At 42.4% G+C, this 26,878-nt stretch overlaps 1 protein-coding gene across 4 annotated transcripts in view; it reads right to left on the bottom strand.

Moving 5' to 3' along the window:
• LOC137379568 (dedicator of cytokinesis protein 4-like) overlaps positions 1-26,878 on the bottom strand; it is a 545,491-nt gene that overhangs the window by 409,282 nt on the left and 109,331 nt on the right. For all 4 annotated transcript variants that reach the window (XM_068050580.1, XM_068050582.1, XM_068050581.1 and 1 more), the window contains exons 2-5: positions 11,223-11,306; positions 5,959-5,999; positions 5,450-5,505; positions 3,071-3,167 (exon numbers count right to left, since the gene is read on the bottom strand). In XM_068050580.1, the coding sequence (XP_067906681.1) occupies positions 3,071-3,167; positions 5,450-5,505; positions 5,959-5,999; positions 11,223-11,306 (278 nt within the window). The remainder of the gene's footprint in view (positions 1-3,070; positions 3,168-5,449; positions 5,506-5,958; positions 6,000-11,222; positions 11,307-26,878) is intronic.

Below are 26,878 nucleotides of genomic sequence, written 5' to 3'. Positions count from 1 at the left end.
GCAGTTCTGGTCACCGCATTATAGGAAGGATGTGGAAGCTTTGGAAAGGGTGCAGAGGAGATTTACTAGGATGTTGCCTGGTATGGAGGGAAGGTCTTACGAGGAAAGGCTGAGGGACTTGAGGTTGTTTTTGTTGGAGAGAAGGAGGAGGAGAGGTGACTTAATAGAGACATATAAGATAATCAGAGGGTTAGACAGGGTGGATAGTGAGAGTCTTTTTCCTCGGATGGTGATGGCAAACACGAGGGGACATAGCTTTAAGTTGAGGGGTGATAGATATAGGACAGATGTCAGAGGTAGTTTCTTTACTCAGAGAGTAGTAGGGGCGTGGAATGCCCTGCATGCAACAGTAGTAGACTCGCCAACTTTAAGGGCATTTAAGTGGTCATTGGATAGACATATGGATGAAAATGGAATAGTGTAGGTCAGATGGTTTCACAGGTCGGCGCAACATCGAGGGCCGAAGGGCCTGTACTGCGCTGTAATGTTCTAATTCTAACTAAGAGCACCAATACATATCCACAATAGTCCACAAATGAGAAAAAATCCCCAGAATTTCTTCCAAAATATACAGCGGTTTTCCACTGGACCTGGTAATAATACGTTTGTTATGCTGCACATTTGGCTGCGACTGAACAAGAAAATGACTGGCAGCTTTGGATCAGCATCCTTTAATGAAAATGATGGCAATCCTTTTTGATCAACTGAAATACTCACTAACCGAGCCTGTGGCAGATGGTAGCTGAGCATTTCTCTAGAGTCCTCCTGACCTGAAATGCCACGTTTCCATGGGGATGTGGGACATGGATTTAAATAAGGATTTTTCTTAGCAGGTAGATGCGGTTTCAGAAAATTTTACGTGGCTTTTTATTCAAGCAAACAGCTGAGGAACACATTTTGTTATTAAAAGCAACCCTCCTGTAAGACTCCCTTTTAATACATTAGCCAGATTTCCCAGGAAGTCCCGATTCACATAAGCTATATAAATAGTGGGTTTGAATCAATGCAAGTATCAGCAATATGCATTTGGATCTTTCTTGGTCCATCATGTACCTCTAACCTGGAAATTATCTCCTCAGAGCACAGAGTCTGGAACAGACAGTAAACTTCTATCTCACTTGACAGTAGCAGTGCCTTGCAACTATGTATTTATTCAATTTACTAACAAACTCTAGCGCATTCGAATCCCCTCAATACTGGCAATGGTACAACTGTCTTCTGCATCATTGAGAGGGCGCAAACCAGGAAAATCATCATTAGCACAGGAAGTAATGACAAGAGAATTATTATCTTTGTTGAGCTTCTCATCCTTTTTTTAAATATAATTTCCCTACCATCCCAAACCTTCAGTTTCCACTATCCTGACCAAAAGGTCAGTGATCTGTATTCAGGGTATAGCAAATGCTGCTTTATGACCAGTTGCTAAATGGTCCAACGGTGACCCAGATTGAGCTGATCATAGCTTCCCTTATCTCTACATGAAAATACCATGCATGCATTCATCTCCCAACATTTGAAGCATTACTTAGCAATTTTCTAAAACTCAAAATGAAATGAAATGAATGAGCACCAGGGAAAGTGTAAGGCCACTAGAAACATTTAAAATGATGCTATTAATGTTTAACCTCATTAACTTTCACTTTTAGATTACAGTTAGAAGTAATCTTTTAAAATCATCCTCTTCCCATCTCACTTAATGTTAGCACAAAAAGAAACAACAGTAGTAAAAATGGAACCCTTGCTCTGTGCAGCTGGGCCTAATGAGAAAGTACATGGAAGTAATGGCCTACTTTAGTAACAGAACAATGTAAGATTTACACTGGTAATGCTGCAAGAAGAAATGAACCATGACAGAGGATCAGGTTATTCATCAATCTGATCTCTGGAATTGATGCTTTTTATTTCAGCTCATTATTACAGAAGCCCTGCCACTTCAATCTACTTCACTGTACAGAGTTTAGTTGTCACAACCTTGAAAAGGTCATGAGGAAACATGACATAATTGCATTTTGCCTGAAGTGGAAGATAAACCTACACCTCAAAATCAGTTAGGGAATTGCCCTGCCACCAACAAAGTACACTGCAATAGCGATAGCCACCCCTAAAAGTGTGGTCAGATTGCAACTGGACGCAAACTAGTTTTGGTTATTATTTTTACAAATGCTAAAGTTTATTTTAGGATTGTCTTCTGTATGGACAGTGAATTACACAGAATTTTCCTCACAATAAACTATACTACAATAAGTCAAACGATCAAAGCACTGAACAGGAAATTAGAAGGTTTTTATTTTTGAGACCCTGAACTTCCTGTCAACTGCAAAGACATACTGCCTTTTGTATCTGAAATAATTCAGACACCTCTCATGGTAATGACTAGCACCAACTTAATTATTAGGATTCAGATGGGAAAAATGCCACACAAGATTACCTTCAAAAGGATTTCTGCACCGTGGAAAATATTTTTAATTAAATAGCCTTCTCCAAGATTCATGCCATCAAAGTAAAAACAAAACCTAGAACAGCCTGTTAAATGAGAGTCTGAAAAGTATGTCAATCAGAAAAGCAGAAATTTTAAACTCATGGATGTAATCAGAGCCATTTATATTTTCAACCTACTAGCCCACTAGCAGTTGAAAAAAGATTTTATATTAAATGCACAACATTGCTGCTTCAGCTGTCAGACTTAACACAGAGAGTCTTGCCTGACAGTTCAAACAGTATGCAAGTGTCAAAAATGTTCATATGTGAGAGGAATATGAATGTGTGATGATTCATTAAGACCAATCTATCTTTAACATGAATAATGTATTGCTCATCCAACCAGATTATTTCTTTGTGAAAACAATGGCAGGATTACAGTAAAATTTCTAAGGTCCCACAAGTTATGGCTTTCAACTGAGCTTCTGTAATTATTAATCCATTAATACAGGGATCACAAATTCTGCTGTGCTGGTTTCAATAAGTCATAGAAATTTTACAGAATTAGAGTTGGGTATTTAACCCATGTGAGTATATTAAGCATATATTGGGATTTGTTTTCTCTCAAATAAAAGGAAAAAAAAACTATTACCACATAAAGCTGTTTCCACATAATCCCCCATTCTCGTAAAGTTCCTGTCATTTCTGTGATGACAGTGTCTTCGGTTGGAATGATTGTTTCAAATTGCCTGTGGTTGTAAAAAGAATACATCATCCATGAGCTGACTGTCACACATTTGCAACAATTCATGAAAACGCTGGGCCATTTCACACTGAAACTATGCATTTCAGTCCTATATCATTAGCGAATTTAAAATTCTACTTAGATAACTTCAAGGGTGAAAATTTTCTTTTGACCAAAAGCAACTCCACGCACAAGATTGTATAGTTCATGAAGCCTCGCATGTGATTTCTAAGCACTCTTGCACATATCTGAGTTTAACTATTTCTTAAAAGACTCGACGTATGAAAGAGGTATACTCTATTCTGTTGCTGGAAAAACATTCAACATTTCCTTCATAAATTGTTCAAAACACAAATGCGCCAAATGAAATTTCCTTGCAGTAACTGCAGCCATCCATTCAGGAATATACAGTACAAAGAGATAGAGTCAAAAATAAAATATAATTCCTTAATTTTATTCATTGCCTATGACGAGAAGTCCAAATAGGCTTCAGTTATATTTGTGTGTTTTAGGAATTTATGTATTAGCAACCCAACACATTTGCTCAATATCTTTTGACTTCTTACTTAAATTTTCCAAACTTATTGCACAAATATATAGAACATATCCAAAGGAAGTTTTGTGAACTACTTACCGAGTCCCTCAGCAGACACCCAAGTCATTCGACTTGACATTTATAAACCTATTTTCATTTAAGTTTATACATAAATATATACACGGATGGACAACAGAAACAGCATCATGGGGCTAAAATCAGAAGCTTTTCTGTCCCACTCGCAGTTTAAAACAGGGTGTGGTGAAAAGAAAACCAAGGTGGAAGGAATTAATCCAAGGAATGGCCTTTCCCGTGAGTTTTTGTGGGGTAGAACCGCCACCCACCACCAGCCAGATCATCATTGTCAGAGAGTGGGGGGTGTGTTGGTGGAACGTGGCTGGGGAGGGGTCTTTAAAACTGGTGCTTCTTTGTCCCCAGCCTGGTACAGCATGGGGGGCTGGTATACCAAATGTACACATGCCAATCTACTAACTGATAGATGTGGACACACCTAGGTGTCTAGGCATGGGTCATGTTCCGGAGACGTTAAATTTTTAGAAGCAAGATTTTTTTTCCTTTTCTTGCCCTAAAGGGAAGGGGTCTGGGCATTTGGATACAGATGGGATGATTCTGCATTGGGAGGGGTACCCTTTCCACTCCCAGAGAAACCTGCTACCAATCCATTTTGTGGCTTCAACAATTAGCAGATGCTCAAGATGTGCTCCTAATGATGCAAGCACCCACAGGACATATTTAAGCAAGATGATTGCCCCTAACCTTATACTTCGGCAGGGTCATCAATGGGCAGGTGCCTCCCACGACTAATATCAAGATGTTGAGTTTGTGGATTGTCAGTCCACCTAAAATTAACCAACTTCAGAGAGATAAATAAGATAATCACAGAGGAAAGGAATTTCAAGATTCTTAAACATTCAGCTAAAACGAAATGCTGCTCTAACCAGCCTACTATAAGTATTCATGTTTTGTCCTGAAAATAACATTAGATCTAATTGTGTTCTTTCTGATCTCCAGCAATAATATAGATTAAACGATTAAGGGGGGCAAATGTTGTTTATTGATTCATACGTGGGTTTTAACTCAATACAATCCAGAAACAAATTAGAGACAATGTAGCCGATATACCTTTCAGTCATGTACTTTGATTACCAAGTGACCGGGTAGCAAGTATCCAAAAAAAAAACAAGAAAGGGGCAACAGATGCTTGGACTGTAGATGCAAAGAGTATATAAAGGTTCCTACATATACATGACTTGGTGACGGGGTGGGGGGGTGGTGGGGAAGAGCTGGATTTGAGGCTTTCTGAAGACAGTGTAACACATTCATTGCTGAGGGCAAGTTATTCAACAGATTGTAAAAGAAGGTAATTGTCAACAGCACACACTGTATTGTGTCTATAGTACTCAGACTTACAAGGAAATGTAAACATTTATTTGTGCTCATTATATTTGTCTTTTATAAATCCTACACAAAGAAATATTTTCACTGAATACTAGTTAATCTTGCATAATATTATTCATGAAAGCCTTTAGTAGCCCATTTGATCACAACTCAGAAACAATTATAGATTATGAAGAATATTTTGTTCTGCTCGGTCCAAGAATATTTTCTTCCTATAAGCATCTGGGTACTGTGATATGATAATTACTGTAGCAATTCAGTGCAATAATTGAACAAATCATAATATTTTATCAACAATCTTCCCTTTTAGAAGTTAGAGTCACTGATCTTACCCTTTGTTTTTGACATTTGCATTTTTCAAGTGAATATAGGCAGCTGGGAATATTCCCTGTAAGAATAAAAACAATTCTCATTACTTTTGTTCTAAAGTATCTTTGTAACCTCTAAAACTCATGTAATATGTTATTAAGAATGACATGTTATAAACAATGGACTCTCGATATGCCTTGAAATATATATGGCTTCATTAGGTGGAGAATTATCATGGAATAGATACACTGTACTATGATACAGTAGTCTAGTCAGTGGTGAAAGCAGATTAGCTGGTATACACATCAGGGAGCAGTAAAAAAAATACAAAGCTTTTGTTTCTAATGGTAATTTTTTTTCAGTTCTTCCAAAAAATGGGAATTATTGGTCAAATAAATTATTTGCCAGCTGTCAAAAAATGCAAGAGTAAATTATTATTGGATACAAATTAGGAATTCAGAGATTAAGGAGTGTCGATTTCAGAAATAAACCATTAGGTACCATAATATGAAAAATGTGCAGATGTACATACCTTAATGCTTGGATTTTTTAAAACAAATCCTCTGTACCAACCTAAAGAAGAAGAAAAGTTAGAAAAGACAAACATCAGTTTTTGTCAAATTATATTAACAGTGATGCAATGCACTTCAATACACAAGGTGACAAAAATCTACAAGGAACAGGCACCAGGATATGCCTGTCATGGACCTCACTAAAGTCTGCACAGGCACAGGTTCTGATGGTATTCTCTGCAAATTAATGGGCCATAATTTGCTGTCAAAATTTATGCACAAATGCCACAGCAACGACAGGAGAGGACAGATGCGTGATTAAATGGTAATTGAACAGTTGCCGTCCAAAGTGCGCCACTCCACTGTCAACTTCTTGAAAATGGCACTTCGCTGTCTGCCTCACCATTAAAATGTATTGACTGGCATGAATTTGCTGTATTTGCACTGTAAATATGAACTAAATGCACAACAAAGTTAGAGCGAGTTTGAAGTGACAGCTTGTCTGACATGACGCAAGGAGTCTGTTTTGGGGCCATTTAATACCATGCATGTTTAATTAATCCTCAATTAGCTGTTAGAGGTACTTTTAATGACATGATATGTGTTAATTACTGCCAATGAACCTCTCGCATTGGAAATTAACTATTACAAGTGTGGAGTCTCATTCCTTCAGGTTTTAATTGTTGGATATTTTAAAAATGTAAAGATGTAATTTTTTAAAAATTCCCTCATGTTTTTTTACTTTCTCTCTTAATCTAACATGTCTTTAGTCTCCATTATTTCTCTTTCAGTACCCGATTTGACACCGAATTCACCCAATCTAATTTACACTTTCTTCAGTCTTTGCAGCATCAATCTCTCAATCCTTCAATCTGATTGGTTGGGAGATACAGAATTGCTCACCCTATTCACTCAGGACCCAGGTACCCGGATTCCCTCACTGCAAAGTTATCAGCACACACTTTAAACTTGACGATGTTTTGAGTGACAAGTTGTTTAAATGGGCAAGGGCAAGTCCAGCTAATGGCAGACGCCGTTTGTTGCCCTGAAAGAAAATTGTGTGTCAGTGTACTAGAATTTGGTTTGAAATAGCCACTGAGCCCGAGCAAAACTGAGGTCAATGGGAATCAGGGGGAAAACCCTCCGCTGGTTGGAGTCATACCTAGCGCAAAGGAAGATGGTTGTGGTTGTTGGAGTTCAATCATCTGAGCTCCAAGACATCACTGCAGGAGTTCCTCAGGGTAGTGTCCTAGGCCCAACCATCTTCAGCTGCTTCATCAATGACCTTCCTTCAATCATAAGGTCAGTAGTGGGTATGTTCGCGGATGATGGCACAATGTTAAGCACCATTCGTGACTCCTCAGATACTGAAGCAGTCCTTGTAGAAATGCAGCAAGACCTGGACAATATCCAGATTTGGACTGAAAAGTGGCAAGTAACATTCGCGCCACACAAGTGCCAGGCAATGACCATCTCCAACAAGAGAGAATCTTACCATCTCCTCTTGACATTCAACAGCATTACCATCGCTGAATCCCCCACTATCAACATCCTAGGGGCTACCATTGACCAGAAACTGAACTTTAGTAGCCAAATACCGTGGCTACAAGAACAGGTCAGAGGCTAGGAATCCTGAAGCGAGTAACTCACCTCCTGACTCCCCAAAGCCTGTCCACCATTTACAAGGCACAAGTCAGGAGTGTGATGAAATACTCTCCACTTGCCATGATGGGTGCAGCTCCAACAACACTCAAGAAGCTCGACACCATCCAGAACAAAACAGCCCGCTTCATTGGCACACCATCTACAAACATTCACTCCCTCCACCACTGACGCACAGTGGCAGCAGTGTACACCATCTACAAGATGCACTGCAGCAATGCACCAAGGCTCCTTAGACAGCACCTTCCAAACTCGCGACCTCTACCAACTAGAAGGACAAGGGCAGCAAATACATGGGAACACCACCACCTGCAAGTTTCCCTCCAAGTCACACACCATCCTGACTTGGAACTATATTGCTATTCCTTCACTGTCGCTGGGTCAAAATCCTGGAACTCCCTTCCTAACAGCACTGTGGGCGTTCCTACGTCACATGGACTGCAGCAGTTCAAGAAGGCAGCTCACCACCACCTTCTCAAGGGCAATTATGGATGGGCAATAAATGCTGGCATAGCCAGTGACACCCACATCCCATGAATGAATTAAAAAAAAAAATCCATGTCTCTTTGTCAACATAAGATACTTTGGCCTGGATTTTTCATTTGGTTGTGCTGTTTTATCAGTAAAACTCAACACAATTGGCCAAACCAGTGCAAAAGATTGAGGAATTTCAAGCACATTTAAATCCAGCACAAAGGGAGTTTCTGTGATCTTTTGCTCTAGGTTAAAAAACATCATGCTGGAAGCTGTCTATGCCGATAAAACTGGCAACAACCCCAGATCGAATTAATCGCCATTGAGCTTCCATTAATTTTACCCATTTGTAGAGACTTTTGAGGAGGATCATAAAATTAAGCTTTTTTTCATACAAGATCACTAATAGGTTCCTTTTAAAATTGAATACATTTTTTAAATTTACTAACTGAATAATGCCCAATAAAACTAGTAAATGGTTCAGCATAGTTTTTTTTCAAATGTCTTTTTCAGTTATTTAAAATTGGGCTGCTCACAGGTGGTGGACTAGAACTGAATAAAAATTCTTAACTTTTGTGGCAAACCCATTTTGAGCTGTATTAATAAAACTGCAACAAGTTACCACTTTTAAATATATCAAGGAATGCTTACTCGGTGATTGGGGAGACTGTTCACAGAGTAATGAATAATGAGAAGAAACAAATAACTTGAATATGTTGGCCTGGACATTTCTCTGTGTGTCTTTCTGATCAGAATATGCTCAAATGTAAAATAGACATAAATCAGTGTACACAATCTGCGCTGAAGGAAAGTGGCAAACTCCCACCATATATTTCTCCTTTTAAGTATGAAAATTCAATTATCAACTCATTCACCATTCATGTGCATTAGTCACGCATGTCTAAGAACCTACAATCGGGAAAGATTTTCAATTTTTCATGAGACTAATACTGATGGCATAAAAATCAATTTAAAGAAACAAAGTACAGTGCAGGCCTCAGTGAGGATATGTTTTTAAAAAAAAACTCTAAATTGCTGTAAAACACCAGGAAAAAGTATTTTGTTTCCTGTTTCACCTGAAAATATGATTATAATTAGAAGACTGTCTCTTGGCAAGTGTAATTGCAGAAAACTCTTTTATAATGCTCTGTAACTTGGGAACCAGACCATTTTATGTGTGGTGATGCAATTGGCCGAAGGAAAAAATCAAAGACATTTGAACATAGCTCACATGCTGAAAATTCTGCAGTTGTTTAAGCCGTGCAGTTGATTTGCGGCCAGATTGCATGTGCATCTTGGCAGATACATGCAGGAAATTGCAGGCCGTTGTGTCTTGTGGGTTTGTTAGCAATATGTCTGTCTTTTTACATTTTTGCAGTTATGAAGTTAGATTTTCCAATTGTAAAATATTCTGTTTTCTTCCTATGCCTTTTATGTTCTCATTTATTCATCTCCTTTGGATCCTCAGAAATTATTCACCAACCAAGATGGTGAGCAGATAACCTGCTCGTAGAACTCCGCTTTTATCTGTTTGCCAGGAAGTACAGAAGAGCAGTTGAGAGTTAATCCACCTTGTTACTTCTCTCTCCTCTGTGGGAGAGAAAACGTCTGGCCTTGTTTTGATCCATTTCATCAGCATTTTATTTTAATCATAGAATCATTGAAAGTTTACTTTAATATTAGAAAGAGGCAGCTTGGCACATTGTGTTTGCGCCAGCAGAAAAAAAAGCCACTTTCTAGCATCTGGTCTGTAGCCCTGCAGGCTACGGCACTTCAGGTGCACCTTTTAAATGAGATGAGGGCTTCTGCCTCTACCATCCTTTCAGGCAGTGAGTTCCTGACCCCCACCACTCTCTGGGTGAAAAACATTTTCCTCATCTCCCTCTAATCCTTCCACCAATCACTTTAAATCTATGCTCCCAGTCACTGGCCCCACTGCTAAGGTAAACAGACCCATCCCATCCACTCTATTCAGGCCTTGTGATCGAGCACTGGGGTGATGAATGAACGGGACTTGGTGTGAGTTATGACACAGGCAAAGTTTTGGATAATCTCAAGTTTATGGAGGGTAGAACATGGGAGACCAGCCAGGATTGAGTTGGAATAATCAAGACGAGAGTTAACAAAGGAAAGGTGAGGGTTTCGCCAGCAGAAGTGTGAGGCAGTGGTGGAGTCAAATGATATAATGGAGATGGAAGTAAGCAGTCTTAGTGATAGCACACAGATATATGGTTGGAAGTTCATCCTGGGGTTAAATAGGACACCGAGGTTGCCAACACTCTGGTTCAACCTCAGACAGCTGCTAGGGAGAGGGATGGAACCAAGGTCATGGGAACAGAGTTTGTGTCGGTGCCTGAAGATAATGGCTTCGGTCTTCCCAGTATTTAACTGAAGAAAATTTCTGCTCATTCAGTTCTAGATGCCAGACAAAAGCAGTCTGACAATTTAGAGACAGGTGGTGGGTGTCGTCAGCATATACATGGAAACTGATGCTGTTTTCGGATGATGTCGTCAAACTGAAACAATAAACAAAAAGCTTAAAAACTGAAACTGAATATAAAAAACAACTCAACTAAAATTCAGCAGAACATAACCATGCTCCCACTGTCTCACTACTCTGATTAGTAAAGAAAACATGCTTGACATATTGGGCTGCAGTTTCCACTCGGCTGCACTGGTTTTCTCAGTGCAATTCACCAAAATTAGCTAAACCAACACAAAATATATTGCAAAATTTCAGCTGTATTATTAAAACTGCACCAGGCTACCACTCAAATAATTCAAGGAATAGTTTTAAAGCAAAAACATGATTTTAAAAATTATGTTCTAAAATGCAGCCCAATTCATGGACTTATTCATGGATGATTTTACATTCGGCGATATACAAATTAGTTTCTGCATAAACTTGAGCAAAACAAACCTTTTGGAAAACTGACCCACTTTTGAGCACAATTTGCATAGGTTGCCAAATTGCAGCCAAAATGGAAATTCTTGGCCAATAACTTCATAATATATTATTTTCATCAACTGCACAGACAAACATTGTTTTTTGTATACATTGATGAAGGCAAGCTTGAATTTATAAAATAGGCTTCCTAGTTAAGGATGTTTTACTTCATCCATAATTTTGCTGCATTGGCAAACTCACCATCACATTTTTCCAGTATCTGAACTGTGTCTCCCACTTCTAATGGTAAACCATGATGCACTGTTCCTCGAAAACCAGATATTACTGAAAAAGAGGGAAATTAGAATGCTTTGGTTATTACATAAAATGTTGTCCATTAATAAATTGTAAATAAACTATATGGTAAGACTTTTCCATACACCTAAGGCACGCATACACCACGATTCGACGGACTACATTTAGAAATATACATATTGATCAGTAATGACAATGAAAAACATTATTCATATTTTGATTACCTTAAATCAGTACAACTGGCTTGTGCAACCAATGAGGAAAAACAAGCAAAAATGAAAAAATTCTTAAATACGCATTTTGGCAAGGATGCTTGAGCATCATGGCCACATCATCACTAAAACAGTGATCCATAAAGGGCGTTTGCACTGTACAGATTCATATTGGAGAAAGAAAATTTCAGTACAGAATAAAGCTTAAATGTACTACTCAGTTAATTTATCATGAAGAGTAAGAGCAAATGAGTGTTCAGAGTTTGAAATCTACAGTAGACAATAAATTGGTGGAGCTGTTCAATTCCAATGTGCTGAACATGTAAAGATGATTACACTGGTAGCAAATGTTTGCCCTTCACGCTAAATGCTAATATATGCATCATTCTTTCTTGCCATGGGTAGGCCAGGGATAGCTTAACCATCTGTCCAGTTTTGAATGAAACAGCCCTGTTTTAGGAGTTCTCATCTAATTTCTAAATTGTGAACAGACATAATTTTCCCCTTTCCCCTGTGTCTTTTGATGTAGAGCCATTCGTTATTCAGATTTTAATGAATTTTCACCCCTGCCCATACTTCTCAAGTTTAGACTTGACAAAAGGTGGCAACTCAAATCAGGAAAAAAAATCTTGAGCATGTTACCCTCAAGTAATAGTACTCAGAGCACTTCCTGTTGACAGATTAACTGGTTATTATTGTATTGCTGTTTGTGGGACCTTGCTGTGCACAAATTAACAGCTGCAGTTCCTACAGTAGTTACAATTCGGAACTGCTTAATTGGCTGCAAAACACTTTGAGACGTACTGAAATTGTGAAAGGCGCAATGTGAACAAAAGCCTTTCATTGTCATTTTTTCTTCTTAGCGATAGCCTAGACAATAATTGTATGTAATACTCTCCAGTTGATTTTCAAAATGTAGTAGATAGAATCCTGAGCTAAGTTTTTAAACAACAACTTGATTTGACATCAGCATTATGTGAACAATGGTTAATGTTATCATAGTTACTGAGGACAAAGAATTACGCCTTTGTCATAATGCAATTACTATCACTCCAAAAGGTCACTAAAGATGGAATAAAGAGCACTCTAGGTATGTCATCTCCCTGATGTCCTATTGTTCCACAAGAAAATGTGTACCTTGGAGACCATCTTCAATAACTAATGGATCTCAAAGGTATTGCACTTGAGCAACCTCAAAAGCACTGCTGAATTGGCAAGGGTGCAGTTAATTATTGCAATCATTCTTTTGTGAAGCTTGATCTACCTCATCAACTGTAGCAATTTTCTGCTCCTCCATGTGATTCATATTTGCTGCATAAAAAGATTTTCTACTATTGCACCAATTCAGCCTCAAGTATTTTCATTTTGAAAAGTGCACAAGTAGGACTATGTTCCCCTGCAAACTAGGGCTATGTTTTGACAATTTCCAACATGCTACACAAATTAGGATGCATAATGCAGATCAATTTCAAGACTCTGGAGTTTCCACAATAGGAAAACATACATGTCTGAATGAAGACAGTATGCAATTTTAGCATTTCTCAACATTGAGATCAGTATTATTTTGGAGGGCCTCTGATCTTGGGTCACACTTTGGCACCTTAGCCAAGTATTGCAAATCCAAGATTAAATGCATCACGCACACTGATGGAAATTAAACTTCTTGAAGTCAAACATTAAAATTTGAAATTTTATAGCATTAAAAATTATTTAACATGGAGAACACCAAGGCATTTTATAGAGAAACAAGAAGAAGTACTGCATAGTCAAGAAAAATGCTCAGGACAGGTAGCTGAAGGCTTGTGCAAAAAAACCTTTTAAGGTTTCTAAAGGATCAGCAAGAGGTAGATAGAAACTCCCTCCCTAAACTCCTCCACCTAAGAGCACTCTCACCAGAGAATGATGACAGAAGGGCGAATGCACAAGAAACTAGAGTCAAAAGACTTAAAGGAGTCTGAGGGAAGTCTGCCAGACATTTCAGAGGTATATCAGCCTCTGGTGTTGGCAGCACAGAGCATGCTGAAGCTGCAGGGAAAGGTAAAGCAACATTTGGCGGAGATGCCAGAGGCCATGTGAAGCCTTGATCGGACGGTGGGTGGGTCCATCCATGCCGTGAGCGCAGTCATGTCCCAGGCATATGAGCGCGTGGCTTCCTCCATGGAGAGGATGGCGACCCTCATGGATAGCCACCTTCCACAGATGCTCAATATCCTGCAAACTAGTGCCTTGGGCATGACTGCAATGCAGCAGTGGCTGGGCGGGAGAAGGTCCAGGAGCATGGAGAGTGTTCCCACTCCTGTTCCTTTTCTGGAGAGCAGAGATGTTCCAACGAGCCTCGAGAGGGAGGAGGGCGTTAGATATATCTCCGAGCCTGCTTGTAAAGAAGATACGGAGACTAGGATGCTTTGGTGTAGATTGTTTATTGCTTGTCAGAGCTTGCTTCTGCTCTCCCAACACCACCACCCGCCAGTGCTGGCTGGCTCTTGGTTTTTATTTATATATATAGAACTACCAGGTATTTTTCATCCATTAACAGAACTTCAGACACTTACAAATCCCCCCTTTTTTCTTAAAAATTAAATATATATATAAAAAATTTTTTTTAAATCATTAAACATTTTTCTTTACATTATTTATTAACTTTCAACGGCACCAGCCATTAACATGTTGTATATTCTCCCCTTTTAAAAAACCTGTTTAAAGAAAAAGCGATCTTACTTAAAAACATTTTTCAAGTTTTCCTAGCTTATCATAACATGAGACGGCCCTCTTCGAGGACATCCAACAATTTTTTTGAACAAGCACCTCTCTTAGTAAAACAATCAGACAACTGATGACTTGCGTCAACCCATTTTATTTTGGAAACTTCTTTTCTTTCCAACATTTCTTTTATACTCACGAGATCAATCCTCAACCTCTTTTCTGCGACACTTTTTGTTGAATGAACATTGTCCCAGAGAGAATGGTTATATAGCATTCCATAGGAAAACTCTTCTCCGATTGCCCCTTATATAAGAATTCCTTTAAAATACTCGACAAATACATACCCATATCTATCACTTCTATCAGTGCCAGTGTCTCAGCAGCTAAGGTGCTTTTAACTATTCTCTTTATTTTCTTCGATTCCCAGGCTAACAGGCAACATTTATCATTGCTTCCCACCAAAAATATAATGAACCCTGCTGCGCTCGAATAACCATCACGACGATTAGAGTGTGAGGCGTCACTAAAAATGACCAATTTCATCTCTTCTGGATCATCCAATGCTGGAAGCTTGAGTGTACATTTATCAAAACTCAATCTCTTCAATATCTTATTTGCTTTCAGCACTTCCCCAATAGCATGTTTCAGCACGGTGCTCGATTCTAATATAACATAGCAAACATCCGGCCTAGTTTGTGTGCACAACCAGTTCAACTGCCCGATTAAGCTCCTTAACTGGTCTACTTCTTCCTTGGTTACATGGTCTTCCTTTTGTGAGGATCTGGCCCGATTTATTGGGATCCGATTAACATTCTCTGGGTAAGACTGTTGATTTAGGGTTACTCCCAACTTAATCTGTCTAATATTCAACCCGATATATTTAAAAGCTCCACAAGCCCAATTTGCAATTTTAAATTCCTGCAGAACTTTATCTGCCACAAATTTTTCAAATGCCACAGATCCTCCTACAGAAAATCATTCACTTGCATCAAGAAAATGCCTGCTAGTTTTTCTTCATAGTACCAACAAAACATTGCCGGATCCACCTTTAGCTGAATATTACCAGCTTTTAGTAGGATGGACCTAACTGAAAAATACCACACCCTGGATACATCATTTAGCCCATAAACACACTTGTTTAGCTTCCATAATGTCCCTTCTCTTTCTCCAACTTCTTTTGGTAGCTTTAAAAATACTTCCCTTTGAAATTTCTCCCCTTGCAAAAATGCTGCTTTGATGTCAATGAACTTGCATTCCCATGAGTGTGTCGCTAAAACTTGCTTTTCCTGCTGTTGGGGAGTCCACTCTAACTTCCTGGTCACCTCGTCGTTCCTCAAATCCCCGAGCTACAAGTCTGGCCTTTGTTTTATACTTCCCATCAGGAAGTACTTTCGCCGTACAGATCCAAGTATGGGACAAAGCTGGTTGTCCACTATGTGGCACCTCCATGTGTACGCCAAACTCTGTCCAACTGTCAAGCTCTTTTTGCTTGGCATCCTTTATCAATTTACCATCTAACTGGTTAGTAGCCACTAGAGCTTTTCTATCATACCGACTCCTACTTCTTGTGGCACCCCTCATCTGCTCTCTGGTCCTTGCTCTAGTGAAACCACGTCCCCTATTAGAGTTCCTATCCCTTTCTGGACTACTACTACTGGACCTGTCCCCCCTACGACCAGACTTACTTTCACAAGTTAGTGACCTTTTACTTGGATTATGATCATCTTCAGGCCCACTGTCTGAACTTATACCTCATTTTCTGGCCTTCCATATTTTCACTTCCTTCTGCCAATTTATAGGTCTGATATCCTGGCCCTTGTCTTGTACATTCAGCCAATGTTTGTATTTCCCTGTGGCCTTTCCTGCCCTTCCTATAATAGTGGCTTCCCTCCATTCACTAGTCCCTTCTGGCATATATGTCACTCTAGTCCCAATTTACGGTGGTTGACCTTTGGGATAAATGGCCTTATCTGGATCTTGACTATCACTTAGTCCACTCTCAGTCAGCCTATTATCTGCCACAATCTGTTGCTCGCGAAGGTCCGACATATGTGCATGTGAAGTGCATGGTGCATCATCAGTGTCTGTCATTTGTTCAGATTCTGTCAATGTATAATCAGTGCCAATAAGCCACAAGCAATGTACTCTTAACGGTTTGGTAGCCATGTTGCAAAATCACCGTTTTGCCATCAGTGCCTATAACTTTTCCTGGGCCTCTCCATTTTTTCTGCCCTTCTCTTTTATAATACATCATATCCCCGGCATTAAACTTCTTTTCTGATGGCCTGATCCAATACCTCAAAGCTCTCCCGATTTTTTCTGAAACCTCCGCCTTAATAAATGCTCTTCTTCCTGCATGCATGGCATTCAAATCTTCCACAAAAACTGAACGAATTATAGTCCCTCTAAAGCCAGGGGATGATCCCACATTACTGAAGGTATTTTCGGATTCCTGCCATAAACTAATTGATATGGGCTGTCACCCCCAACCATTTGAAGCGGGTTTTCGCATGTACTGCCCACGTTAGAGCAGAAGTCAATTTACAATTTGGTTGGTCTGCTAAGATTTTTCGCAGCATTTCATCAATCAGGCCATGATTTCTCAGACAAATCCCATTACTAAAAAGGACTTTCTGCTGCTGTGTGCATTGCTACAATATTCATATTTTCACGCATACACCTGAACTCATCATCGGCAAATTCTCCTCCATCGTCAGTTAGAAACCTAGACTGTGCTTCCAATCCTGTTCCTATCCACCTTTCCATTATCTTGTCCACTTTTTCATTGTCTTTCCTATAAATTACCGTCGACAGACTGAATCTAGTCACCACGTCCATAAAGTGTAAAATAAAAATGTTTTTTTCTTTGTCCCATACCTTCAAGTCCATCGCTCCGGTTTCATTAAAGTTCCTTGCTAATGGGAAACTCACTATGGGTCATGGTGGTGGCCTCCTGTATTTTTTTTATTTTTTTACAGATATCACATGCTCCACAGATATCTTCGATAAGTTTAGTGTAGTCATTATCTATTACCCCTGCATCTTTCAACAGAATCTTCAACCTATGACAAGATGGATGTGCAAACTGTCGATGTAGTTTTGAAATAATTTGCCTTTTTTCCTTTAAATCCCTACCCCCGGATGCCATTAATACTTCTTTAACATCCTGCTCAGAGATGTTAGGTCTTGCTAAAGGAATACAATAATGTTCTGACTGTGTAAATTGCAAAGCTACAGATTTCCCAAAGACAATCACCTTATCATGTTCCATATCCAATTTCATCCGAGCCTTTTTCATGGACTGTTTACTTAACAGCACTGGATATTACACCTGTACTAATAAAATGGTTTACCCCTGCTATTTTACTTGGAATTACCACTCTTTTTAGCGATTTCAACATGTTAGCATCCCCAAACCTGTTACTCCATTTTGGACAATGCAACGCATAGTGATATTTTGAATCACATCGGAAACACCTGTTGGTCACCCCTTGGTTATTCCTGCAGTTCATCCTTCTGCCATAATTACCCAATTCCTGCCGTCTGCCACAGCTTCCAAAAGGGTCTTTATCCTCATTAGTTTGGTGTGCGTTTCTCCTTTCGTACGGACGTCTGGGCCCCCATACTTGAACGACCTCGAAATGCTGCCAGCATTGTAGCGGTGACACCGAAGGTGGAGGATAAAGAGCCCATCTGCGCCATGAAAGCGGCCAGAAAGGAATGTTTTCGCAAAATTTTTTTTAGGGCGTCAGACATCTGATCAATCAGTATTTCTTTCTCATTGAATCTAACTCCGGTTAATACCAAGAGCCTAGCCACATTCCATATACTGGCACAATCCAACAATTTGAAGGCAAGTACAGATCTAGGAATTTCCAAGCAGAATCGCTGCAACCTTGCATATAGTCGATTGAACGCCATTCTTCTATGGAAGAAACATCCATTTTTCTAAATTTATCAAAGTCCAACCATGCCTCATCGGCACTCAATAAGTCATGTTTCATATAAATTTTATCCATATATTTCAAGAGTTTCTCCAAATTTTCCTCATTGTCCAAATGAGGAGCCTCTAGCTCCGAGAACACTTGGCCCCTGATCTTGCTCCTGGTGGGAAGCGAAAGTGCAAGGGCTATTCCTTGCTTCCTTTTAGGTAAAGACGTAACCCGTGTCCAGAGATGAACTTCATTCTTCTATTGATCGTAAGATTTGACTTCACAACAGCGGTGGAAAATCATATCCAGCCACCTTACACTCGGTTTTAGTCATCTTGCTTCAAAAAACACCCTCCAAATACTTATTTCTCAAAAAAATAACTCCAATTCCACTCTCGTGCCTGAAAACAAATCTTAATCTCCAATCTTCACTTTCAAGCAACTATTCTTTGCTACCAATCTTAGAGAAATCTCCAAGCCTGTTTGTGAAGAAGACACTGAGACTAGGATGCTTTGGTGTAGATTGTTTATTGCTCGTCACAGAGCTTACTTCTGCTCTCCTAACCACAAACCTGCCAGTGCGAGCTGGCTCTTCTTTATATATACACACTTAAATACAATTAACTAATTAACACCCAACACCTGTTCACCCTATTATCTTGACCTACCAGGTATTTATCATCCATTAGCAAACTTCAGACCCCAACAGAGGAGAGGCTGCACTCCACATCTAGGGTCTCCCCTCAGGGTGATCCGAGCGTGGACACTGGCTCCTCAGCCCCCCTGCCAGTGAGTCCAGGTCCAGCAGCCGTGACACCCGAGAACAGCCCTGCACTGGTGCAGGAGGCCCTGAGGCAGCCAGTGCCCTCCAGGCCTCAGGCTCGCCAAGGACGACCGCTGAATTCATCCCAGGCCAAGAGGCAGCCTGATCAGTAGCCGGCCTCCATTCTAGCTGCCAACACAGGGATTACACCATGAAAGAGCACCCGCAAATGTTTTTAAACGACACCTTGACACATATGGGTATTCATGGGCAAGATGAATTTGTCATGTGTAGTTTAATTAAATGTCTTGTCCAACAATCATCAGCCTTTATTGTCTGAATAATGCATGCCACCATGGACTGATTATGCGTTGTTCCATTATGAACCTGACAGTATTGCCAATGTAAGCAACACCATCATTGCCATGTCAATATGCATGACATGACACTGCACGGATTAAGTCACATGGGCAATGGCTCAGTTAGCTGCTGCCAGTCATGCTGGAGAGATGGACGTTAGAGGCAGAAGACTTCAGACGAGGTGCAGGATGGTGCTTTGTGCTCTGAGGAACATGTGTTGAACTTCAGGGATTGAGTAAGTGCTTAGTTATCAGTTGATGGCTTGCCTCCCTTGCTTGCTGCATCAGCCCTCCAGCATTGCCCTCTGTGCTCCCATGAGTGGTTGTTCTTGGTTGCCCTCTGTGTCCTCATCGGCAGAAGATGTGTCCTGCTCCCGTACCTCTTCATCCTGCAAGGCCTCCCCACTTTGGACTGCGATGTTGCGCAGAATGCAGCAGACTAAAACAATGCACCCAACCCTGTCTGGTGCATACTGTTGGGCTCCACCAGAACTATCAAGGCAGTGGAAGAGCATCTTCAGCATACCGATGGCTCAATGGTAGCTTGGGTGGAGCCATGGCAGGCTTTGTAGTGCTTTTCAGCATTGTTGCTGGGGTTCCTCACCAGCGTCAGAAACCATGTCATTAAGGGGTATCCCTTATCCCCGAGAAACCAACCCTGAAGTTGAGCAAAGGGAGTGCACAGCAGTGGCATCTGAAAGTGGCGCAGGGTGAAGGAGTCAGGCAACTGTCTGGGAAGCAGGCACAGACTTGCATGAAGTGCTTCCTGTGGTCGCACACGAGTTGGACATTGCTGGAGTGAAAGCCCTTTCTGTTTACGAAGGCGGCTAATTGTTCCACAGGAGCCTTGATGGCCACATGCCTGCAGTCGATGACACGCTTCACCTGTGGGAATCCCGCAATGGCCCCAAATCCAACGGCCAACTTGTCCTGACTCGCAAAGCCCGTCCTGAAGCAGACATAGCCACCAGCCCTCCTGTACAAAGCATTAGTAACCTCCGTTATGCAGCGGTGCACTGCGGTTTGAGAGACGCCACACATGTTGCCAGTTGATCCCTGAATGATCCACAGGTGGAGAAGTTTAGGGCCACTTTGAAGGCCACAGGCATAGGATGACCACCAAAGCCCATGGTCACTATTCAGCAGTGCGCATAGCTGTGTGCTGGCCTCTCTGGTCATCTGCAGTCATCTCTGACACTAGCGCTCAGACATCTGGAAGTATGTCATGCGAGTCCTATAGACTCACTGGGATGTGTGGACGACTCTGCTACTCGGTGGCTGCTGCTGCTCTCATTTGGGAAGTGCCTCGTGAGCTGCACATGCCTCTTGGGACCTCCTCCGGCAGAGATGCCTCAACACAGCAAAGGGCTCCAGGAACACAGGGTGAATCATACCCATCTCTATGCCCCTAGTCACTTCGGTTTCCTTCCAAAGGTCACGCTCACCGAACTGGGCAGATATTTGTGTTAATTCTTGCTTCAGCAGAGTTCCATCATGAGGTGTATGTTATGGTATGATGCTTCGCGATCAAACTTTAGACAAGTGCGAGCCAATCATGTAATTTGCCTGCACTGGACCACTGACAAAAACCTGTGCAGTTTCCCAGTTGCCCCCCACCAAACAGTTTATCCAAATGCGATACATGAAAAACGGAGGCAGCATTCCAACCCCCTCATTTCTGGCAATTTCACTTCAGTGCAAATGTCCGAGTTCACTACAGAGAAGAAGAGCAGGGCATTACTTACCAACCTTTGCAGACACCGAAGACTCTCGCCTCGGTAGCACGAGTCTTTCAAAGACGGCAAAGCGAAGGCACATGGGTGCCTCACATCGAGCTCAAGATTGGAAACAGTTGGTAGGATTGCAGGGAACTCCATTTAAATGAATGCAGAAAGGTAATTTAAATATCCTGTCGCAGAGCAGTGGAAGAGCCGCCATGGAGCTTTCCTGCTGCCGGGAAGATTGGACCCAGCAATCCCAGTGTCAGGTTCCGTGGCGGCCACCGCCAATCCAATTCTCTGACCACCCACCCCCACCCCACACCCCGCCTCCCCCAACGGAACCCGATGCTGGGCTAAATAAGTCCAGCCCTTATGAACGCAATTACAAATTTGTTAAAATATATGCACTGAACAGGAAAAATGAATAAAACAGTTCATAAATAAGCAACACTTTAATTGTAGAAATTAAATGCAAAACACCACCACAGAAAGTTTTCAGAGAATGGAAGCCAAGATGAAAAAAACCTTTAGCTGCAATAGTCAAAAAAACTACAAGCCTCTTAGAACATTTAAGATGTCTTAATTCACTGAGTGAATGTGCCCAAAAGAACAAAATTACAATGAAAATGAAAACTGGTCTTTGCAAGATTGATCTCCTGGCCTCAGGCTACACACAAAAGTTGAACTTCGCCAGCAAAAAACAGTCAACATTCACTTGATTAAAGATATGATTGCGCAAGATCTCCTTCAAAGCAAGGTTAAATACACAATGAAAGATGAACTGATAGGAGTCTGTTCCTTATTTACAAATGCTACAACTGAACTTAGAATCATACCATTCCTGCAATGCATACTATCTACATGTCGACCACTAAACAGGAATTGGCAAAATTCACAAGTACACAGTTCAGAATGTGCGCACTCTCTTGCTCGCCTTTCTAAACAACTTTCTGCCCAACCTTCACCCCGGATTCCCATGTTTACAGGTTTCCTTCACTCTTTTTCTGCAGGCATTGACTCTTTGCTGGAGTAGAGTCCAGATATACTAAGTGCCCTGCAGTATTTTGACCAAGTAATTGTAACAGTGGCATAGCAGTAATATCACTGGACCAGTCATCCAGCGAGCCAGGCTAATGCCCACAGCAGCTGGTGGAATTTAAATTCAATTAATTAATTTTAAAAAGAATCTGGAATTAAAGCTGGTCTCAGTAATGGTGGCATGAAACTATCGATTGTTGTAAAAACCCATCTGATTCACTAATGTCCTTTAGGGAAGGAAGGCCATCCTTACTTGGTCTGGCCTACGTGTGACTCCAGATTCGCAGCAATGTGGTTGACTCTTAACTGTCTCTGAAATGGCCTAGCAAGCCATTCAGTGGTCAAGGGCAATTCAGAATGGGCAACAAATGTTGGTCTTGCCAGCAACACCCACATCCTGTGAAAGAATGAAAAAAAAACAGCCACATACATATTGTGGCCTCCAGAGCTGATCAGAGCCTAGTATTTTGCAGCAAATGTCTGACCTCCTAACTCCCCAAAGACTCCCTGCCACCTACAAGGCACAAGTCAGGAGTGAAATGGAATACACTCCACTTGCCTAGCTGGGTGCAGTTGCAACACTCAAGAACCATCCAGGACATCATCTTTCCTACATCACTGGTGTCTCATTCACTCACATTAAACAGCTACTCCCTCCACCATCAGCATTACTTTCCAGCAATGTGTACCACCTACAGGATGCACTGCAGCAAATTACCAAGGACTGTGGGAGCACCTTCATCAGACAGATGCAGCAGTTCAAGAAGGCCTGCTACCACCTCCTCAGTCCAATGAGGCAGGGGCAATAAAAGGTGACTGAATACATCTGCATAACACATCTAACCTGTCAATGACACTCACATTCCAAGAATTAACTTTTAGAAAGTCATCAATGTGAACTTAATCATAAAACAATGACACCCAAATATCATAAATAAGGCTTCTTGACTTTTTGTTTTGAGTATTTAATCAAAATGTTGAAGCTAATTTGTACAATTCCCTTCCGCTTTGCACATGAACTTATCAAAATTCTAGATATCTAAAGATGGACCTGTACAAACAAATAATTCAAAAAAGCATCCAGTATCAGAACCTTTGGAAAACATTATCAGATGTGTTAACACCAACCGAAAGTACAGATGTAACTACTAAATCAGAGTTCAATTGCAAACTTGTTTAATCTCATGCATACTTATGCAAATTGGTAAGCCAAAATATTAAGGGCCAACAACCCATTTGCCCTGATTTTAGGATGTGAGGGTTACGATTTGTGACCTACCCGCACCAGTTGGAAACAAGGTGGGTAAATACATGAAATTCTTATTTCCGATTGGAGCGTGGCCACAAGTGGCTCCCACACTAAGCTGGACTCCATTGTAGTGTCAGAGTACTTTGCGCACTGCAGGGGACCAGGTAATGCTGTGAAGCAAACACCTGCTCCAAGCAACCTTCCCTTTTTAAAAGTGCAGTTCCTACAGAACAGAAGCATCAGAAATGCAGTGCAGCCTGCTGGATAATCATATTTTGGCACTGAGGAGCAAGGAGGACGTCACACTATGCGAAGCAAAGGGCTCCCTGCTTCAGTGACGCCACCCTGGATGCACAGGTCAGAGATGTGGAAGCCAGGAAGGAAGCCATGTTTCTGACAAGAGGCAGGAAGCCCTCAAGACTGAGTCTCCGCAGGAAATGGAAGCAGGTGCCAAGCTTGGTTAACTCCAAGAGTGTGGCTCTCAGAACATAGTAGTAGTGTGAAAAAAGCTTAAAGAACTCACTCGGGTGGTCAAGGTTAATGAATACGTCTGTACATAACATCTCACATCCACCACCAACCTTTCATACTGCTCAGTGCACCACACCTCAACTCTCAGGAATCACTCCTAACATCCTCACACAACATCTCATCCACACACACCTTCCAATCATGTCAGCTGCACACACCTCTACATGCCTTCGCAAACCGACAACTATTCAGCATCGCAGGCACATCACCCACCACACAAACACATGGGGTGGAATTTAGTCAAGCTAGTGGGGGACCTGGCACTGGGCTGAAGAGGTGAGGGGATCCAGGCCTCAGCCCCATGGAGCCCCCTCCAACAGCCCCGTCCAGCACGGGTATCCCCGTCCTTTTAAGGATAGGGATCCCCCATCCGAGAGCTACCGACCAATCAGAACACCAGTAGCTCATTAGTATCGGCAGCGCCACTGGGGCCTGGGACTAGGCCCAGCACTGGAATCCTGGGCGTAAGGTAAATGAGGCAAGGTCACTGGGGCCAGTCCGGCAGGCCCCAGAGAAGAGGGATTGTGTTATGAAGGGGCGGCCTTTGCCACTGGAGGCCCTCTGTGGGCCATAAATTGCCCATGGAGGAGGCCCCCCCCCCCCACCCAAAGCATGCAGGGAGGCCGCCTTGTTTCAATGGGCAACCTCCCCACATGGCGAAAGCCCTCCATGCTGCTGATTTAATTCCAGCGGCAGTTGGAAGAGGTCCTTAAGTGGCTAGTGATTGACCACTTAATGGCCTCTACCGGCCTCTGGGCTGGAAGGCCGTCTTAATTGCAGTGTGGCAGGAAGGAGACGGGCTCCCTGGCTCCTCCGTCTTCCATCACAATTCCATGGGCCCTCCCTGCCTTCTAGCCAGTCTCTGGGGGTGGCTCATTAAATTCCACCCACGGTCGCTGACATCCTGCCTTCTCTATTGCAGGAGAAGGAGGCCCAGAATAGGAGGGAGACTCTCAGGATTGGCAGAGGACCAGCACGCCTACATCCCCTCAACAGCCTTGAAAAAATGGTCCGTGGAATCATTGGGACCAATGCCACAGAACCAGTGGCACCCGGTATGACAGCAAGTTGCTGCCTTATGCACCTTTTCCACTCATTCCTCACCCACATCCTGAAAGGTGCTATGAAATGCGAACTGACAATGGAATGACCAGGAACCTATTGCTTTCCTCCCTGTCTATTTCCCTCACCCCTAACCTCTCCTTATGCTTTTGTGCTTTCTGATAATCATCAATTGTCACTTGGCCAGCCACTGCAGCCTCATGGAAAAGGGCTAGAGCAACAGCAGACCCCAGAGAAAGAAGCACCGTCACTCACAGCCACCAGCTCAGATACTGGCACTGTCCATACCTTACAGGCTACTAGAATCGGGATGGATTGGAACGAGTGGGTTGCAGCCAGGACAGGGGTATATGTCAGCTAGTGTGCAAACTCCTCAGAGGTCGCACATCAGTCTGCTGCAGGGACTCAGATAAGGACCGTGTTGGGGCAGGTTATAGGAAAGCACTGATAATGATGCACACCAAGATGTTTGGTGCATTCGCAGGCCTGCCAAACGACCCACAGTCACTGGCTAGGATCATGGAGAAGTCCTGCTCCAATGTGGCACAGGGCATCACGCAGAGCTTGGCACCCATCCTTCCCATTGTGGAAGTGGTGGCACCTCCATGGCAGCACTGCCAGATCGACCCATTATGCAGCATCCGTTAGTCGCTGTCTCAGCTTCCACTGCAGCACAGATGGAGACCTCCCCATGTCTCAGTGCTGCAGTCTAAGCTCAGATGGAGGTCATGAGATCCCGAGTATGCAGGTTCTGACTGCTGCCAACCAGGCACAGACAGCTTCCATTGTACGTGCAAATCTCAGTGCTCAAGTGGTGATGCAGACTCTCACAGCAGTACTATGTGCTCCAGCAGATTACGAAGGTGGTGAGGGGTCACTCCTTGTGAATGGCAGTGGTCGGAGCCCAAACCTGCTTTCCTCTTTCAGGGTGACAGCATTCGTGCTCTCACCTCTGCCACTCCATCTGTGCCCTTGCTGTTGCCTCTCAGACAGCCAGTCCAGACTGCTGCTGCCTATGCCAAGGTGATGCAGTCTGACCAGGTTCTCAAAGCCCAGAGCTGCCCGAGGGCATCCTCCAAGGATCATCTGCATCTGCAGTGTCAAGATCAGCAGCCTTCCACCAGCCATGCTGCTGCAACTGGGGTAGCACAGCGCAGGAGCACTAGGCCAGGCATGGACACCTGCAAGACAGGCACTTAAGGAGATGCACAAAGGTGCTTTTTTTTGTATTATAGATGTGTTACTAAATGAAGTTGTGAAGGTTTTTGCTGTGGCCTTTCTTGAAGACTTTGTGATGGGGAGTCTAAAATGGCTGCACTGTTAGGGAATGGTGGGTCCATGTTGTGGGTGGGGAACTTCATTTCAACTAAAGCAAAGCCTCACAATGTGGTCCCTCTCATTCCAATCCTGTGCATGGTGGATGTGGTCTCCTCCCTTCCTCCTCCTCCTAAGGTGGCCTCTGGATCCCAAGTAGTAGTTACTGGGCCCTCATAATTGCAAGGTGTGGAGGATGCAGCACACCACTACAAACATGGACATCACTACATGTACTGCGGGTATATACTGCAGAAATACCACCTCCCCTCACGCCCAATATGTGATCTAAGCAGTGAAATCTTTGCTTTTGGAGACTGATGGCTTCTCCATAGTGTTGGGGGTGGCTCCATGGCATTCATTGGAGGACCCCTGTCCTCATGTGGTGGAATGGTGGAAGGAAGTCATAAGCCATATCTGGAGAGGATAGCCCTGGTCACCAAGCAGCCTTCCTGCATTGCGTCTTGGAGGCTCGAAGATTGTCATTATTGCAGAATGGCACAGGATAAAAGCTTTGCAGGTGCTGCCAGGATAGAAGGCATGCGCTGCAATGAATTTCTTGGTGTATTCGCACACCAACTGCATATCAGGACTGGGAGCCCTTGCAGTTGAGGTATTGCTCCCTGTTGAAGTGGAGGGTCCACAGAGTCATGTGTACTGCAGTCAATGCCAGCCCGCACCATTGGGAAGCCTGCAATCCTGGTGAACCCATATATCC

The sequence above is a fragment of the Heterodontus francisci genome, chromosome 18 (assembly GCF_036365525.1).
Source record: "Heterodontus francisci isolate sHetFra1 chromosome 18, sHetFra1.hap1, whole genome shotgun sequence".
Lineage (NCBI taxonomy): Eukaryota > Metazoa > Chordata > Chondrichthyes > Heterodontiformes > Heterodontidae > Heterodontus > Heterodontus francisci.
This window is presented reverse-complemented; position numbering and strand designations above follow the sequence as displayed.